The sequence below is a fragment of the Schistocerca piceifrons genome, chromosome 9 (genome assembly GCF_021461385.2).
Source record: "Schistocerca piceifrons isolate TAMUIC-IGC-003096 chromosome 9, iqSchPice1.1, whole genome shotgun sequence".
NCBI classification, from domain to species: Eukaryota; Metazoa; Arthropoda; class Insecta; order Orthoptera; family Acrididae; genus Schistocerca; species Schistocerca piceifrons.
The window spans coordinates 163,737,955-163,756,104 of record NC_060146.1 but is presented as its reverse complement, the minus strand read 5'-3'; the positions used below and the strand labels follow the sequence as shown (position 1 = coordinate 163,756,104).

Genomic DNA, 18,150 nt, shown 5'->3' with positions numbered 1-18,150 from the left:
CTGTGTGTGATTCCAGTGATTGACCACCAATTACACAGTCAAACCATATTATATCCTCAAGTCCATGTGTGTGCATTATGTTACATTTACTTTGTTGAGAGTCAAGTGCAAATGTAATGGGCCATCAAAGAGTCTGCATTTGAAGGTGCCAATAACCCTACATGTCGGTGCTTATATACTCGCATCAGAGTCGTACTGGGTTGCATATATACTGCAACAGCGCTCTCGAATGGAAAGTTTTTGATCGCCCCTTGAAAAAGTCCTTACGTGTAAAAATGTTTACCCTGACACAGAAAGTTAATTAAGAGCTAGACATGCCTTTAAGACCCAAGCCATTATTGTGCACAATGGAATGGATAACGTGAAGAATTTGAGGCTATAGGTATGGATCCTAAAGTGGAGAATTACAATGAAAAAAATTTTTGTGAATGGGAGGTGTTAACAGAAACAAGCTTTGGATTAACACATTCGTTTATTCAATTAAATTCACGTGAAACAGATCTACTAAGAAAGGTTATCAGTTTACTTTACAGATGTCTCCTATCCTGTTCGAATGTGACTTCGGCAAGCTCTGAAGGTGTAGGAAGACAACAGGCTCTAGCGCTTCAGAGATGTAACGCTGTCTGTTTAGTGTACCAGCACCGCATACTATGAGGGGAGGGGGTGGAGTGGTATCCAATACCACCCCAAACCATAATACCGGGTGCAGGACCAGTATGGCGATGCATAAGGCAACAGTTAAAAAATCTCTCCAGACTCTAATCCAACCATCGCGGTGGTGCAGGAAGAATCGGGATTTCTCGGTAAAAACAGTGTTGTTCCATTCAGTTGCCCATGTCCGTCGTTTATCGCATCACTGCCAACACAAATGCCTATAGCACTGACTCAGAGGCAAACGCAGCAATAGACGCCTTGTGACAGTCCATTCTGCTGCAAATGACGTCAAATGGTAGGCATGGACACTGCTTGTTGCACAACAGACAGAATTTGTTGTGATACGGTACGCGATGTGGCAGAGTGATCCATCACTGCCATGCCCACAATATGCCCATCATCATGTGTAGTCGTGGTTGCAATCGGTCCCCTTGGTCCGTCATTCACTTCTTCATTCAGCGATTACAGATCCACATCGCAGTTGTTTCGGTCTCTCTGACACTATCACCGATTTCTATGACAGATAATCTGCAATCCCTATAGGCAACTATTCTTCCTCGTTCGAACTCCAGGATGTACTCGAAAGACACTTGCTGTCTGCTGAGAGGCAGTCTGGAGATGCTTACTCAAAACAACCATACGAAAGAACAATCACAGTGCTTCAATATGGCTGTTTGTTCCTCATTCATATAGTGCTTGCAGGTGCCGCTACCGGCTCCCGTGATGTGCACCTGTGCTGAAATGCTATTCATCTCCCTCTGTCATCGCGCAAATGTATACTGCAGATTTCACCTGATTTGAATGCTTCCTTCAGGGTGTTGTATTTTGGATGGCCAAGAGTGTAGAAAACTGAGCCCAAGACTAGGTTCTTATCTTTCTGCAGGCCATGTTTGATTGGGACAGTGTAAGATTTTGATCTCTTGAAGGCACTCTCCAGTACATGAGTAAGCGCTGCCCCCCCCCCCCCCTGACACAGACCATTCCCTGACCTCAGCTCGACTTCAGGGCAGGCTAGGTCGTTAATGTACAACAGCTGACTCTCTCCCCTTCCCCATTCCCCCCCCCCCCCGCCCACCCGTGGCTGACCCGGCATCGCGACTTCCATGGAGTCAGCACCAGCAGCTACCCAGCTGTGCCCATGCCATACTCCGCGTGCCACCTGACGGTGTGTGGCGGAGGGGACTTTGAGTACCTCTATTGGTTCTCCCTTCTGTTCCAGTCTCGTATTGTTCGTGGAAAGAAACATTGTCGGTATACCTCTGTGTGGGCTCTAATCTCTCTGATTTTATCCTCATGGTCTCTTCACGAGATATACATAGGAGGGAGCAATATACTGCTTGACTCCTCGGTGAAGATATGTTCTCGAAACTTTAACACAAGCCCGTACGGAGCTACTGAGCGTGTCTCCTGCAGAGTCTTCCACTGGAGTTTATCTATCATCTCCGTAACGCTTTCGCGATTAGTAAATGATCCTGTAACGAAGCGCGCTGCTCTCCGTTGGATCTTCTCTATCTCTTCCATCAACCCTATCTGGTACGGATCCCACACTGGTGAGCAATATTCAAGCAGTGGGCGAACAAGTGTACTGTAACCTACTTCCTTTGTTTTTGGACTGCATTTATTTAGGATTCTTCCAATGAATCTCAGTCTGGCATCTGCTTTACCGACGATTAGTTTTATATAGCCATTCCGTTTTAAATCGCTTCAGATGCCTACTCCCAGATAATTTATGGAATTAACTGCTTCCAGTTGCTGACCTGCTATATTGAAGCTAAATGATAAAGTATCTTTCCTTCTATGTATTCGCAGCACATTACACTTGTCTACATTGAAATTCAGTTGCCATTCCCTGCACCATGCGTCAATTAGTTGCACATCCTCCTGCATTTCAGTACAATTTTCCATTGTTACAACGTCTCGATATGCTACAGCATCAGCCACAAAAAGCCTCAGTGGACTTCCGATGTTATCCACAAGGTCATTTATATATATTGTGAGTAGCAACTGTCCTACGTCACTCCCCTGCGGCACACCTGAAATCACTCTTACTTCGGTAGACTTCTCTCCATTGAGAATGACATGCTGCGTTCTGTTATCTAGGAACTCTTCAACTCAATCACATAATTGGTCTCATAGTCCATATGCTCTTACTTTGTTCATTAAACGTCTGTGGGGAACTGTATCGAACGCCTTGCGGAAGTCAAGAAACACGGCATCTACCTGGGGACCCGTGTCTATGGCCCTCTGAGTCTCGTGGACGAATAGCGCGAGCTGGGTTTCACACGATCGTCTTTTTCGAAACCCATGCTGATTCCTACAGAGTAGATTTCTAGTCTCCAGAAAAGTCATTACACTCGAACATAATACGTGTTCCAAAACTTCACAACTGATCGATGTTGCCTGCCTCAGGGCAGTGTGCTTTCCATTCCCCCACACTCACAGAAAGCATACAGAAAAACAAGAAAGAGCTACACCATAATAAATGTGTTTTATATGAAGTTAGAAGTCAGTACGTACAGTCACTGTAATGCAGTTGCCTTTAATAAAATATTAATACTGAAATCTGCTCCTCTAATTAGTGTGTTATTCTCATACTAAATGAAAAGAGGCATGAGAAATAGCTTGCCGCTGTTCACACATACAGTTTGCTCCGGGCACTAATCATCTGGAAGTATGTGTCGATCTCATAAAAACAATTCTAAACGTAGGTTTAGACTAGCAATAGAAATTATGTATTGTTGACAATGTAGCCTGGCAACATTAAGTGCCAACATTGTGGGGCACTGTTACCAAGGAATGTTTGCGCCATTACATTTCCGGGCCTGAAGTGTTTACACGTCTCACAGTACTGACTCCTGAGACTGAAATGTTGCTTCCAATATGAAGTTTATAAAAAATGGTTCAAATGGCTCTGAGCACTATGGGACTTAACATCTGAGGTCATCAGTCCCCTAACTTAGAACTACTTAAACCTAACTAACGTAAGGACATCACACACATCCATGCCCCAGGCAGGATTCGAACCTGCGACCGTAGCGGTCACGCGGTTCCAGACTGAAGCGTCTAGAACCGCACGGCCACACCGGCCGGCTATGAAGTTTATACACTGATCACCCAGAATATTATGACCACCGACCTACTATCGATATAAACCCGTCACCTTGCGTGGAATGACTGCTAGTCAGACATACGCACGGTGCATGTAGTATTAGTGAGCGTACTGTCCGTATGTAGATTGGGGAAAGTGCAAGATCTATCTGAGTTTGACCGAGGGCAGATTGTGATGGCCAGGAGACTGCACGACTTGTCAGGTGTTCGAGGAGTGCTGCGGTGAGTGGCTTCAATACGTGGCGAAAGCAAGTTGAAACCACGTCCAGGTGTCATGATGTTGGGTGGCCACCCCTCATTACAGATGTCGGATGTCGTAGGCTGGGCAGACTAGTAAAACAGGATAGGCGACGAATTGTGGCCGGACTGACATCACACTTTAATGCTGGGCAGAGTACAAGTGTGTCTGAACACACAGTGATTCGAACACTCCTGACGGTGCGCCTCCACAGCCGATGCCCCGCACATATGCCGATGTCAACACCACGACATCGGCGACTGCGACTGAAATGGGCAAATGACCATCGGCACTGGACGTTCGCACAGTGACTCGTGCTTGGATAGCTCAGATGGTAGAGCACATACCCGCAAAAGGCAAAGGTCCTGAGTTCGAGTCTCGGTCCGGCACACGATTTTAATCTGCCAGGAAGTTTCATATCAGCGCACACTCCGCTGCAGAGTGAAAATTTCATTCTGGAATCGTATTGTTACGTTGCAAAATTTCACACAAAAAGAAATTATTATAATTATAACAGACTAAAGAAGAATTATAGTACCTGTCATGTACTACCATGATTAATCCGTACAATATTAATCTCATTGTCTCCATCATCGAGATCGTATTAGACATCGAAACGGGACATTAACGCATCACTAATTTCAATACAAAACATTTTCGCACAAGGAAACACGTTGCATTATTATTATTTGGCGTTTTCTTGCCACCCTTTCTTGTTGTTTTGCAGGTACACTCTGTATTCCTGTTTTGTATTCATTATAGACTCGATGGGGCGGAAATTTATATTTTGATTGCGAAGTTTCCAAGTTGCTGGAAGAACGTTCCATCTGTGCTCTATTGAACTCTTGTCATCCACCCGATACTGATTTTCTCCGGTTGCCTCAAATTTAAATTATGATAGGCTATGAACGAATGAGTCCAGTCTTCCCCTACCACTTGGATTTCTTTACTCAACATGCGGTTTACGCCATTTCTTTTGGCAAACCGATATGCTGAATGTTGAAAGTGCTTAAACATAAGCTCATAGAACATAGAATCCAGCCCGATACAGTGCTCCGCCAATTCAGTTCCCTGTGTCTCAGAAAATACTCTCTTGAAAAGGCCGAGTGATCTAACTTCATAGCCCGCCTTAAGTCCTTTACGTAATGTGGATTCATTACATCGAAACGTTTTAGCTGCATTTCGAATCGAAGATCCATTTTCTTTTAGCGTCTTAGACTCCTCTAACCTTTTAGAAGCGCCGGCCGCGGTGGTCTCGCGGTTCTAGGCGCGCAGTCCGGAACCGCAGGAGGGGTTCTTAGGACGTGGCCGGTTGTAGCACAGACAGAGGTCCCCTTTACTAACATTAATTTTTCGCTTACAATATTTTTTCCTACAGTGCTTCGTTATCGAGATATTTAGTTGTCTCAAGTTAAGCCATCCTCCCTTGGGGTCCGCACGAAACTGCTTCTACGTCTGAAGATTTCTCTCCGATAAGAATGACATGCTGTGCTAGAAAGTCCACAGTCGAGTCACATATCTGGTCTGGTATTCCGTACGCTCTTATTTTATTCATTCGGTGACCGTAAGCCGGCCGGAGTGGCCGAGCGGTTCTAGGCGCTACAGTCTGGAACCGCGCGACCGCTACGGTCGCGGTTTCGAATCCAGCATCGGGCATGGGCGTGTGTGATGTCCTTAGGTTAGTTAGGTTTAAGTAGTTCTAAGTTCTAGGGGACTGATGACCTCAGAAGTTAAGTCCCATAGTGCTCAGAGCCATTTGGACCTTTTAGAAGACAGTGGCGTAGTTTGTGTATTATGAAGTTCAACTAGTCTTATCACTACTGAATAATCGATCTGAGATATTGAATTATAAATTAAGGCAAATTAAATATGTTATGCAACAATATGCAAACAGTATTAAAACCGAAGAAAGAAAAGACAAAGGTTTTCGGGCAAAGGTACGCATGCGGACATTTTCCTTACCTAGTTCGTAGGATCTTTGCCCCCTTGCGCGCATTTCTGATATTGTGGTACCAGTTGCCATATGTAGCAGCTTGTTAAACTAACTACTACGCTTAAAGCTTGAATTGGTTTACTTAACACGAGGTATAAGGCATTTTGTTATACCATCGATAACAATTGTATATACTTAGACTGAAATTTTCAAAAAACTAACTCACCTTATATCTCGAAAGCTTCAAAGCGCAAACCACTAACAGAACACACCTGACTCTTCCACCGTAAAAGGTCTCACAAGTAGGAGAAAACACCAGATTCAGATCTTTGTCCCCACCTACCCAACTTGTGTGCCCACTGGTCTTCTCTCCTGAAACAAGTCCAACGTAGCTTTCTCCAGATCTCCGTATGTGAAATGAGGTAAGTAATGTCATGGGATACCTCCTAATATCGTGTCACGCCTCCTGTTGCCCTGCATAGTGCAGCAATTCCGTGTGGCATGGACTCAACAAGTAGTTGAAAGTCCTGTGCAAAAATATTGTGCCATGCTGCCTCTAGCCGTCCACAATTGCAATAGTTTTTCTAGTGCAGGATTCTGTGCACGAACTGACCTCTTGATTATATCCCATTAACGTTCTATGGGTGTCCAAAACATTCGTTCAGTTGTTCAGAACGTACATCAAACCAATGGCGAACAGTTGTGGCCTGATGACATGACGCATTGTCATCCATAATAATCCATGTCGATCAGTTGTAGAATTCTGGAACACGTATTATGTTCGAGTATAATGACTTTTCTGGAGACTAGAAATCTACTCTGTAGGAATCAGCATGGGTTTCGGAAAAGACGATTGTGTGAAACCCAGCTCGCGATATTCGTCCACGAGACTCAGAGGGCCATAGACACGGGTTTCCAGGTTTCTTGACTTCCGCAAGGCGTTTGATACAGTTCCCCACAGTCGTTTAATGAACAAAATAAGAGCATATGGACAATCAGACCAATTGCATGATTGAATTGAAGAGTTCCTAGATAACAGAACGCAGCATGTCATTCTCAATGTAGAGAAGTCTTCCGAAGAAAGGGTGATTTCAGGTGTGCCGCAGGGGACTGTCGTAGGACCGTTGCTATTCACAATATATATAAATGACCTTGTGGATAACATCGGAAGTCCACTGAGGCCTTTTGCGGCTGATGCTGTAGCATATCGAGAGGTTGTAACAATGGAAAATTGTACTGAAATGCAGGAGGATCTGCAACGAATTGACGCACGGTGCAGAGAATGGCAATTGAATCTCAATGTAGACAAGTGTAATGTGCTGCGAATACGTAGAAAGAAAGATCCTTCATCATTTAGCTACAATATAGCAGGTCAGCAACTGGAAGCAGTTAATTCTATAAATTATCTGGGAGTAGGCATTAGGAATGATTTAAAATGGAATGACCATATAAAGTTGATCGTCAGTAAAGCAGGTGCCAGACTGAAATTCGTTGAAACAATCCTAAGGAAATGCAATCCGAAAACAAAGGAAGTAGGTTACAGTACACTTGTTCGCCCACTGCTTGAATATTGCTCACCAGTGTGGGTTCTGTACCAGATAGGGTTGTAGAAGAGATAGAGAAGATCCAACGGAGTGCAGGGCGCTTCGTTACAGGATCATTTAGTAATCACGAAAGCGTTACGGAGATGATAAACTCCAGTGGAAGACTCTGCAAGAGAGACGCTCAGTAGCTCGGTACGGGTTGTTGTCGAAGTCTCGAGAACATACCTTCACCGAAGAGTCAAGCAGTATATTCCTCCCTCCTACTTATATCTCGCGAAGAGCCCATGAGGATAAAATGAGAGAGATTAGAGCCCACACAGAGGCATACCGACAATCTTTCTTTCCACGAACAATACGAGACTGGAATAGAAGGGAGAACAGATAGAGGTACTCGAGGTACCCTCCGCCACATAGCGTCAGGTGGCTTGCGGAGTATGCATGTAGATGTAGAATTGCTACGTTGTTGTCTCCAAGAAGCCTAACACAACCGTTTACAGTCAATGATCGGTTCAGATGGACCGGAGGACCCACTCCACTCCGTGTAAACACAGCCCACACCATTATGGCGCCACCACCAGCTTACGCAGTGTTTTGTTGACAACTTGGGTCCATGACTTCGTGGGGCCTGCGCCACACTCGAATCCTGTAATCAGCTCTTACGAACTGAAATTGGGGCTCATCTGACCAGGCCACGGTATTCTAGTCGTCTAGTGTTCAACCGATATGGTGACGAGCCAAGGAGAGGCGCTGCAGCCATAATCACGTCGAAGACCTTTTCACGTGAATCACTTGACTACAAATGACAGCTGCGCCAATGCACTGGCCTTTTATACCTTGTGTACACGATACTACCGCCGTCTGTATATGTTCATCTCGCAATCCCATGACATTCGCTACCTCATTGTAGACATTTTGACAGCCTTCCACTGTGACAAACCTTTAAATGAGTCAGAAGTGCTAGCAAACTCAAGTGCTTAACTCCTCCTGAACAGGCAATGAAGGCCCAACGGTACCGACCGGACGCCGTGTCATCCTCAGCCCATAGGCGTCACTGGATACAGATATGGAGGGTCAGCACACCGCTCTCCCGGCCATGTGTCAGACACCGCAGCCGCTACTTCTCAGTCAAGTAGCTCCTCAGTTTTCCTCACAAGGGATGAGTGCACACCGCTTACCAACAGCGCTCGGCAGACCGGATGGTCACCCATCCAAGTGCTAGCCCAGCCCGACAGCGCTTAACTTCGGTGATCTGACGGGAACCGGTGTTACCACTGCAGAAGGGCAATTACTTGGTCTTCGTTTTTCCAATATCACACATCGTAGTTTCACCCACATTGTAAATCAATGCCGATTTCACGTGCCAATACCGCCTTCCTTGGGTACGTGTACTATTTCCAGTTTCTGCTGTATCAGTAACACAATGCGTTTTAGCTTTTCAGAGATTATTCGGCATTAACAGCCCGTTCTCGCAATAGCTACAGACCAGCGCTTGCACTTTTCGAATAGCACATGTGTTTACAGTCGCCCGCGGATAATTGTGACTTTACTGCATAACTTGCGTTACCATTCCTGGTATGATACGCTTAGCTTTCTTTCGTATATGTACATATGTCAATAGTGCTGGACGCACACATATACAGACTGGTTCAGGAGGCAAGTCAGGCAATTTGTGAAGTGGTTCTACATGTGGTAAGAAGCCGAAAACGTTCTATGAACACGTGTCAGATTTTTAATCGTTATGGAACTGGAGCAGGTTGAATACTACACAAATAAATAATTATGAAGAAAAGTGTGAATATTACTTACGTAAATGCTATTCTTCTCAAACAGTAATTAGTAATTTATCACCAATTTCATTGCGGTGCGCCGACTATAACACCACGTTCAGACTCACTGCCATTGTAGCAGCAGTAACCGATCTAACAACTGCGCCAGACACCTGTCTTATATAGACAACTGTAGCGCTGTATTCTACCTGTTTACATATATCTCTATTTGAATACGCATGCCTATACTAGTTTCTCCGGCGCATCAGTGTATAACAGTGTGAAACACTTGGCTAAATTTTCAGAAACGGTCCAACACGTACGGATAAACCGAGATTCGTGTTCGCTTATTTTGGCTCTTCTTCCACTGAGCGAAGTTTCTAGGAAATCGGGTTATGACACTTACAGTGTTCTCCTCGTAAGCAGTGTAATCTTGTACGGGAAGGTCGGAATGTTTTGTCGCGCAAATAATATTCATACATAGCGTGGTTAATAAAACAACACTATAAAAATTTCAGCTGCTATAGACTATTAGGACAGGAAATATCAGTCGTCAAAGTTACGACGAGAATACTGTAAGTACGCGTGATTTATTACACAAATGGTTTATTTGAGACAAACAGTCACTAACATGACATCAAACACTATATAACAGGATTTACTTACACTATGTGATCAGAAGTATCCGGACACCCCCAAAAACATAGGTTTTTCGTATTAGATGCATTGTGCTGCCACCTGCTCCATATCAGCGACCTCAGTAGTCAGTAGACAACGTGAGAAAGCAGATTGGGGCGCTCCGCGGCACTCACGGATTTCGAACGTGGTCAGGTGATTTGGTGTCACAAGTGTCATACGTCTGAACGCGAGATCTCCACACTCCTAAACATCTCTGCGCCCACTGTTTACGATGTGATAGTCAAGTGGAAACGTGAAGGGACACGCACAGCACAAAAGCATACAGGCCGACCTCGTCTGTTGACTGACAGAGACTGCCGACAGTTGAAAAGGGTCATAATGTGTAATAGGCAGACATCTATCCACACCATCAGACACGAATTCCAGACTGCATCAGGATCCACTGCAAGTACTATGACAATTAGGCGGGAGGTGAGAAAACGTGGATTTCATGGTCGATAGGCTGCTCATAAGCCACACATCACGCCGGTAAATGCCAAACAACGTTCGCGTGGTGTAAGGATCCTAAACATTGGACGATTGAACAATGGAAAATCGTTGTGTGGAGTGACAAATCACGGTATACAGTGTGGTGATCCGATGGCAGGGCTTGGGTATGACGAATGCCCGGTGGACGTCATCTGCCAGCGTGTGTAGTGTGAACAGTACAATTCAGAGGCCGTGGTGTTAAGGTGTGATCTTGTTTTTCATGAAGGGGACTTGCAGCTCTTGTTATTTTGCGCGGCACTATCGCAGCACAGGCCTACATTTATGTTTTTAAGCACCTTCTTGCTTCCGACTGTTGAAGAGCAATTCTGGGATGCCGATTGCATAACACGATCGAGCACCTGTTCATAATGCACGGCCTGTGGCGGAGTGGTTATACGTCAGTAAAGGATTGGCGTGCACAGAGTCCTGACCTGAATGCTATAAAACACCTTTTGGATGTTTTGGAACGCTGACTTCGTGCCATGCCTCACCGACCGACATCGATACCTCTCCTCAGCGCAGCACTCCGTGAAGAATGGGCTGCCATTCTCCGAGAAACCTTACAGCACCTGACTGAACGTATGCTTGCGGGAGTGGAAATTGTCATCAGGGCGAAGGGTAGGCCAGCACCACACTGAATTCCAGTATTACCGATGGAGGGCGCCACGAACTTGTAAGTCATTTTCAGCCACGTGTCCGGATACTTTTGAGCACATAGTGTAGGTGCTTGTAAGACATTTCCAGGGGCAGATGTGGATTCTGACCACAATCTATTGGTTATGAACTGCAGATTGAAACTGAAGAAACTGCAAAAAGGCGGGAATTTAAGGAGATGGGACCTGGATAAACTGAAAGAACCAGAGGTTGTACAGAGTTTCAGGGAGAGCATAAGGGAACAATTGACAGGAATGGGGGAAAGAAATAGAGTAGAAGAAGAATGGGTAGCTCTGAGGGATGAAGTAGTGAAGGCAGCAGAGGATCAAGTAGGTAAAAAGACGAGGGCTAATAGAAATCCTTGGGTAACAGAAGAAATATTGAATTTAATTGATGAAAGGAGAAAATATAAAAATGCAGTAAATGAAGCAGGCAAAAAGGAATACAAACGTCTCAAAAATGAGATCGACAGGAAGTGCAAAATGGCTAAGCAGGGATGGCTAGAGGACAAATGTAAGGATGTAGAGGCTTGTCTCACTAGGGGTAAGATAGATACTGCCTACAGGAAAATTAAAGAGACCTTTGGAGAGAAGAGAACCACTTGTATGAATAACAAGAGATCAGATGGCAACCCAGTTCTAAGCAAAGAAGGGAAGGCAGAAAGGTGGAAGGAGTATATAGAGGGTTTATACAAGGGCGATGTACTTGAGGACAATATTATGGAAATGAAAGAGGATGTAGATGAAGATGAAATGGGAGATAAGATACTGCGTGAAGAGTTTGACAGAGCACTGAAAGATCTGAGTCGAAACAAGGCCCCGGGAGTAGACAACATTCCATTAGAACTACTGATGGCCTTGGGAGAGCCAGTCATGACAAAACTCTACCATCTGGTGAGCAAGATGTATGAGACAGGCGAAATACCCACAGACTTCAAGAAGAATATAATAATTCCAATCCCAAAGAAAGCAGGTGTTGACAGATGTGAAAATTACCGAACTATCAGTTTAATAAGTCACAGCTGCAAAATACTAACGCGAATTCTTTACAGACGAATGGAAAAACTGGTAGAAGCGGACCTCGGGGAAGATCAGTTTGGATTCCGTAGAAACGTTGGAACACGTGAGGCAATACTAACCTTACGACTTATCTTAGAAGAAAGATTAAGAAAAGGCAAACCTACGTTTCTAGCATTTGTAGACTTAGAGAAAGCTTTTGACAACGTTAACTGGAATACTCTCTTTCAAATTCTAAAGGTGGCAGGGGTAAAATACAGGGAGCGAAAGGCTATTTACAATTTGTACAGAAATCAGATGGCAGTTATAAGAGTCGAGGGGCATGAAAGGGAAGCAGTGGTTGGGAAAGGAGTGAGACAGGGTTGTAGCCTCTCCCCGATGTTATTCAATCTGTATATTGAGCAAGCAGTAAAAGAAACTAAAGAAAAATTCGGAGTAGGTATTAAAATCCATGGAGAAGAAATAAAAACTTTGAGGTTCGCCGATGACATTGTAATTCTGTCAGAGACAGCAAAGGACCTGGAAGAGCAGTTGAACGGAATGGACAGTGTCTTGAAAGGAGGATATAAGATGAACATCAACAAAAGCAAAACGAGGATAATGGAATGTAGTCAAATTAAATCGGGTGATGCTGAGGGGATTAGATTAGGAAATGAGAGACTTCAAGTAGTGAAGGAGTTTTGCTATTTAGGGAGTAAAATAACTGATGATGGTCGAAGTAGAGAGGATATAAAATGTAGACTGGCAATGGCAAGGAAATCGTTTCTGAAGAAGAGAAATTTGTTAACATCGAGTATAGATTTAAGTGTCAGGAAGTCGTTTCTGAAAGTATTTGTATGGAGTGTAGCCATGTATGGAAGTAAAACATGCACGATAACCAGTTTGGACAAGAAGTGAATAGAAGCTTTCGAAATGTGGTGCTACAGAAGAATGCTGAAGATAAGGTGGGTAGATCACGTAATTAATGAGGAGGTATTGAATAGGATTGGGGAGAAGAGAAGTTTGTGGCACAACTTGACTAGAAGAAGGGATCGGTTGGTAGGACATGTTTTGAGGCATCAAGGGATCACAAATTTAGCATTGGAGGGCAGCGTGGAGGGTAAAAATCGTAGAGGGAGACCAAGAGATCAATACACTAAGCAGATTCAGAAGGATGTAGGTTGCAGTAGGTACTGGGAGATGAAGAAGCTTGCACAGGATAGAGTAGCATGGAGAGCTGCATCAAACCAGTCTCAGGACTGAAGACCACAACAACAACAACAACAGTGTAGGTGTTCGTTTCTTCTGCTAGCTGAACGAGATTGGAATACTAGAGAATTATTGTGAAGATGGTTCGATGAAGCCTTTGCCAGGCACTTAAGTTAGATTTGCAAAGTAGCCATGTAGATGTATATGTAGATGTAGGCCGGCCTTGGTGGCCGAGCGGTTCTAGGCGCTTCAGTCTGGAGCCGCGCGACCGCTACGGTCGCAGGTTCGAATCCTGCCTCGGGCATGGATGTGTGTGATGTCCTTAGATTAATTAGGTTTAAGTACCAGGTGTACCGGTATGAAATGAGCGTTTGTTTTTTGTGAAAATGAAACAGTAATTTTGAATTGAAAAGTAAACACATTTTATTTAAAGTACTGACCATTGCTTTCTATACATTTTGACCACCTTTATGGCAATTTGTGGACACCACGCCAATAGAAATGTTCGTCTTTTGAAGCAAACCAATCAGACACCCTATTTTCGACTTCTTCGTTGGAATCAGCCAATGCGTGTCCCATTGATGAAAACAAATGGTAGTCGGGAGGGGCCAAGGCTGGTGAATACGGCGGGTGGGGTAGCAGCTCCCAGCCAAGTGTTTTGATTGTATCCTGAACCAGTTTTGCTTTGTGTGCAGGAGTATTGTCGTGTAAAAAATTACTTTGCCATGTCTTCTGGCCCATTCTGGTCTTTTTTCGATCAATGCATAGTTCAAATTGATCATTTGTTGTCTGTAGCGATTAGTATTCACAGTTTCACCGGGTTTTAGAAGCTCATGATACACCACACCTTTCTGATCCCACCGAACACAGAGCATCGTCTTCTTGCCGAATCGATCTGGTTTTGCAGTCGATGTTGATGATTGTCCCGGATTAACCCACGATTTTTCCCGTTTAGGATTCTTAAAATAAATCCATTTTTCATCGCAAGTAACAATTCGATGCAAAATTGATTTTCTTTCATGTCTTTGAAGCAAAATTTGACAAATAGTTTTTCGGTTTTCCATCTGTCTTTCATTCAATTCATGTGGCACCCATTTTCACACTTTCGCATCTTTCCCATAGCTTTCAAACGGTCAGAAATTGTTTGTTGTGCAACATTTAGCATTGCTGCCATTTGCTTCTGACTCAAAGTATCATCTTCATCTAATATTGCTTGCAATTCGGCGTCTTCGAACTTTTTTGGTGATTTTCCACGTTCTTCATTTCTTACATCAAAATCTATTTCTGAACCGTTGAAACCATCTTTTTCATGTTGCTTCTGATTGAGCATGATTACCATATGCCTCGACAAGCATTCTATGCGACTCTGCAGCACTTTTTTTCAAATGAAAACAAAAAATTAATGCTTTCCGCAAATCATAACATTCTGGTACAAAATTCGACATTGTTAACACGATGAAAACATATGATGTTGTTTGTTCCATGACCTGATGTATACTAAATATCTTTGACAGATGTCATATCAACCAAACAAAAAAAAAATTAAGGCTCGTTCACAACAAATGTTCCCTATCGACACATTTGTATCTTAACGCTCATTTCATACCGGTACACGTGGTAGTTCTAAGTGATGACCTCAGATGTTAAGTACCATAGTGCTCAGAGCCATTTGAACCATTTTGTACGAGATTGGAATACTAGAGAATTATTGTGAAGGTGGTTCGATGAAGCCCTTGCCAGGCGCTTAAGTGTGATTTGCAGAGTAGCCATGTAGATGTAAATGTATATGTAGATGTTGATATGCAAAGTGGTGGCTATATGTAACGTCTGTTCTGTTCAGGATGGCGACAAACTCGAGGAGAAGGTGAGGTCACTAATACAGGACCATGAAGCTCTCCTTGAGGAAGACTCTGCAGCGAGGAAGAAGTTCCTCAAGGAGGCGGAGGACCATCTGCAACGCACTTCTGACGAACTGGAACGCAAACTGACGGAGGCCCGTAAACGGGACCGGGAGCAGATGACCGCAGACCTGGAGAGGAAGCTGGAGGCCGCACGCCGAGATCAGGACGGCGCCCAGGAGCAGCTCACGCTGCGCATCCGGGACTACGAGGCGCTGCTGGCGAGGCGTCGGGACGAGGAGACCAAGAGGAGACAGCAGCTGGACGAAGAGGCCTCGCAGGAGCTGCGGCGCTGGCGCGAGGCCCAGGAGGGGACCGTCCGCCAGCTGGAGGAGGCGCTGGAGCAGAGCCGGAGCAGGCTGGAGGCCCTGGCGGCGGCCGTCGCGGCGCAGGCGGTCTCGGGGTCCAGGAAGCGCAGCAGAGGCAGCAGTAGCAGCAGCGACAGCGACAGCGGATCCGAGCGTCCCAGAGGGAGGTCCGTCCAGAAGCTGAAGGCTGAGGTGTGGGGCCAGGTGCTGGCCGAGCTGGACAGGGTCAAGGAGGACCTGCGGGAGGAGCAGCGGAGGGCCGCCGAGCAGCGGAACGAGACGTCGCGGCTGGTGCTGAAGGAGATGGAGGCGGCGCTGGTGGCCCGCATCGAGGGGCGGCTGGGCGAGATCGAGCAGGCGGCCAGCGCCGAAGGGGGGGACGGCGACGCGTCGCAGGGGGAGATCCGCCGGCGCGTGGAGGAACTGGCCGAGGAGCTCAAGGAGAAGACCGCCAACGAGATCAGCTCCAAATGGAAGCTGGAGAGGGTGGGGATCAAGGAAGAACTGGCGGAGGACCTGGAAGTGAAGGTGCGGCGATACATGCACGATATGGAACGAGACATCCAGACCAAGACCCTGGAGGAGGTGTACAGTAAGATCGAAGATCTGAGAACAGCTGTAGTAGCGTCTGTCGTTGCCGAAATGGTGGAGGAGAAATGGAGTCATACCGCAAAGCAGCTGGAGAAAGACATCGTGTCGGCCGTCATGGAGAAAGTCAAGAAAGAGAGAAAGGAAGATATAAGCGAAATCGAACAAACTGTTGCCAAGGAGGTAGAGGAGAAACTGCGCAAAACTGTAGACGATGTTGAGGATAAAGTGGACCGCAGGGTCAGAGAAACACTGTCTACGTCGAGAAATGACGAAAGAGAGTACACGAAGAGTTTGGTCGTCAGTCTGATCGAAGAAAGGGGGAAACTGGTTTCTGGAGAAATGGATGAGAAGCTACTGCAGGGAGTGCTGGTCCACGTGAAAGACTCCATTAAGGTCGACCAGGACAAAGCCAGGCAGGAACTGATCGAACAGTGGAACGAGACCGTCAGACGCTCCACAGTCGAGCTGAGGGACAAAATGGAGAAGGAAGTGTCTGAAGAAGTTAGAAAGCGCTGGAAAGAAGACAGCAACAAGATCAGGAAGGACTTGGAAGAGAAACTCAAGGAGGAAATAAAAGAAGAAGTGAAAAAAGTGAAGAAAGACATTCGGGAAGACGTAACGGAGAAAGCACTCTCAGAAGTTAAGGAGAGCGAGGTGAAGATGAAAGCGATCATCACTGCCGAAGTCGGAACAAAGTTGGCCAGCTTGCAGTACCAGCTAAAGGAAGAGTTTGGTAGTGAAATATCTCAGACGACGAAATCTTTGGTGGAAGAGGAGCTCCTGAAGACCAAACAGCAAGTCATACAAGGTAAGTTTGGAGCAAGAACCATAGCGTGACAGCAGTGTAATTCATGAAAGACCATAGTTGCTAGTTTCGGAAACAAACAAATATACATCATAAATTAAATGGCATATTTCGACTGATGAATCCCAAACCTTAGAAGAAAAGGAAAATCTACGTTTATAGCTTTTGTAGACGTAGACAAATCTTGTGCCAATATCGACTGGAATACACTCATTGAAATTCTAAAGATGGCGGAGGTAAAATACAGGGACCGAAGTATGGCAGTTATAAGAGTCGAGGGGCATGAAAGGAAGCAGGGGTTCAGAAGGGAATGAGATAGGGTTGTAGCCTATCGCCGATGTTATTCAATCTGTACACGGAGAAAGCAATAAAGAAAACCAAAGAAAAATTTGGAGTAGTAATGAAAGTCTAGGTAAAAGAAATAAAAATTTTGAGGTTTGCCGATGACATCGTAATTCGGTCAGAGACAGCAAAAGACTTGGAAGAGCAGTTGAATGGGGTAGGGAGTACCTTGAAAGGAGGATATAAGATGAACATCAACAAAAGCAAACCGAGGGTAATGGAATGTAGTCGAATTAAATCAGATGATATTAAGGGAATTAGATTAGGAAATGAGACAGAAGAAATAGTATATGAGTTCTGCTATTTGGGTAGCAAAATAACTGATCATGGTCACAGTAGAGAAGGTATGAAATGTAGACTGGCAGTGGCAAGGAAAACGTTTCTGAAGAAGAGAAATTTGTTAACATCTAGTATAGATTAAAGTGTTAGGAAGTCGTTTCTGAAGGTATTTGTATGGTGTGTAGCCATATACGGAAGTGTAACATGGACGATAAATAGTTTAGACAAGAAGAGAATAGAAGGTTTCGAAATGTGATGCTACAGAAGAATGCTGAAGATTAGATGGGTAGATCACATAACTAATGAGGAGGTACTAAACATACGAGGGGTGAAGAGGAATTTGTCGCACAACTTGAGTAGAAGAAGGGATCGGTTAGTAGGTCATGTTCTGAGGCATCAAGGGATCAAATGTTCAAATATGTGTGAAATCGAATGGGACTTAACAGCTAAGGTCATCAGTCCCTAAGCTTACACACTACTTAACATAAATTATCCTAAGGACAAACACACACACCCATGCCCGAGGGAGGACTCGAACCTCCGCCTGGATCAGCCGCACAGTCCATGACTGCAGCCCCATAGACCGCTCGGCTAATCCCGCGCGGCCATCAAGGGATCACTAATTGACTATTGGAGGGCAGCGTGGAGGGTAAAAATGG

At 45.0% G+C, this 18,150-nt stretch overlaps 1 protein-coding gene across 1 annotated transcript in view; it reads left to right on the top strand.

The window, feature by feature from the left end:
- The window catches only part of LOC124716805 (trichohyalin-like), a 118,384-nt gene that overhangs the window by 75,251 nt on the left and 24,983 nt on the right, over window positions 1-18,150 (top strand). Inside the window, exon 10 of the mRNA XM_047243354.1 lies at window positions 15,109-16,873. Coding sequence (XP_047099310.1) covers window positions 15,109-16,873 — 1,765 coding nt within the window. The remainder of the gene's footprint in view (window positions 1-15,108; window positions 16,874-18,150) is intronic.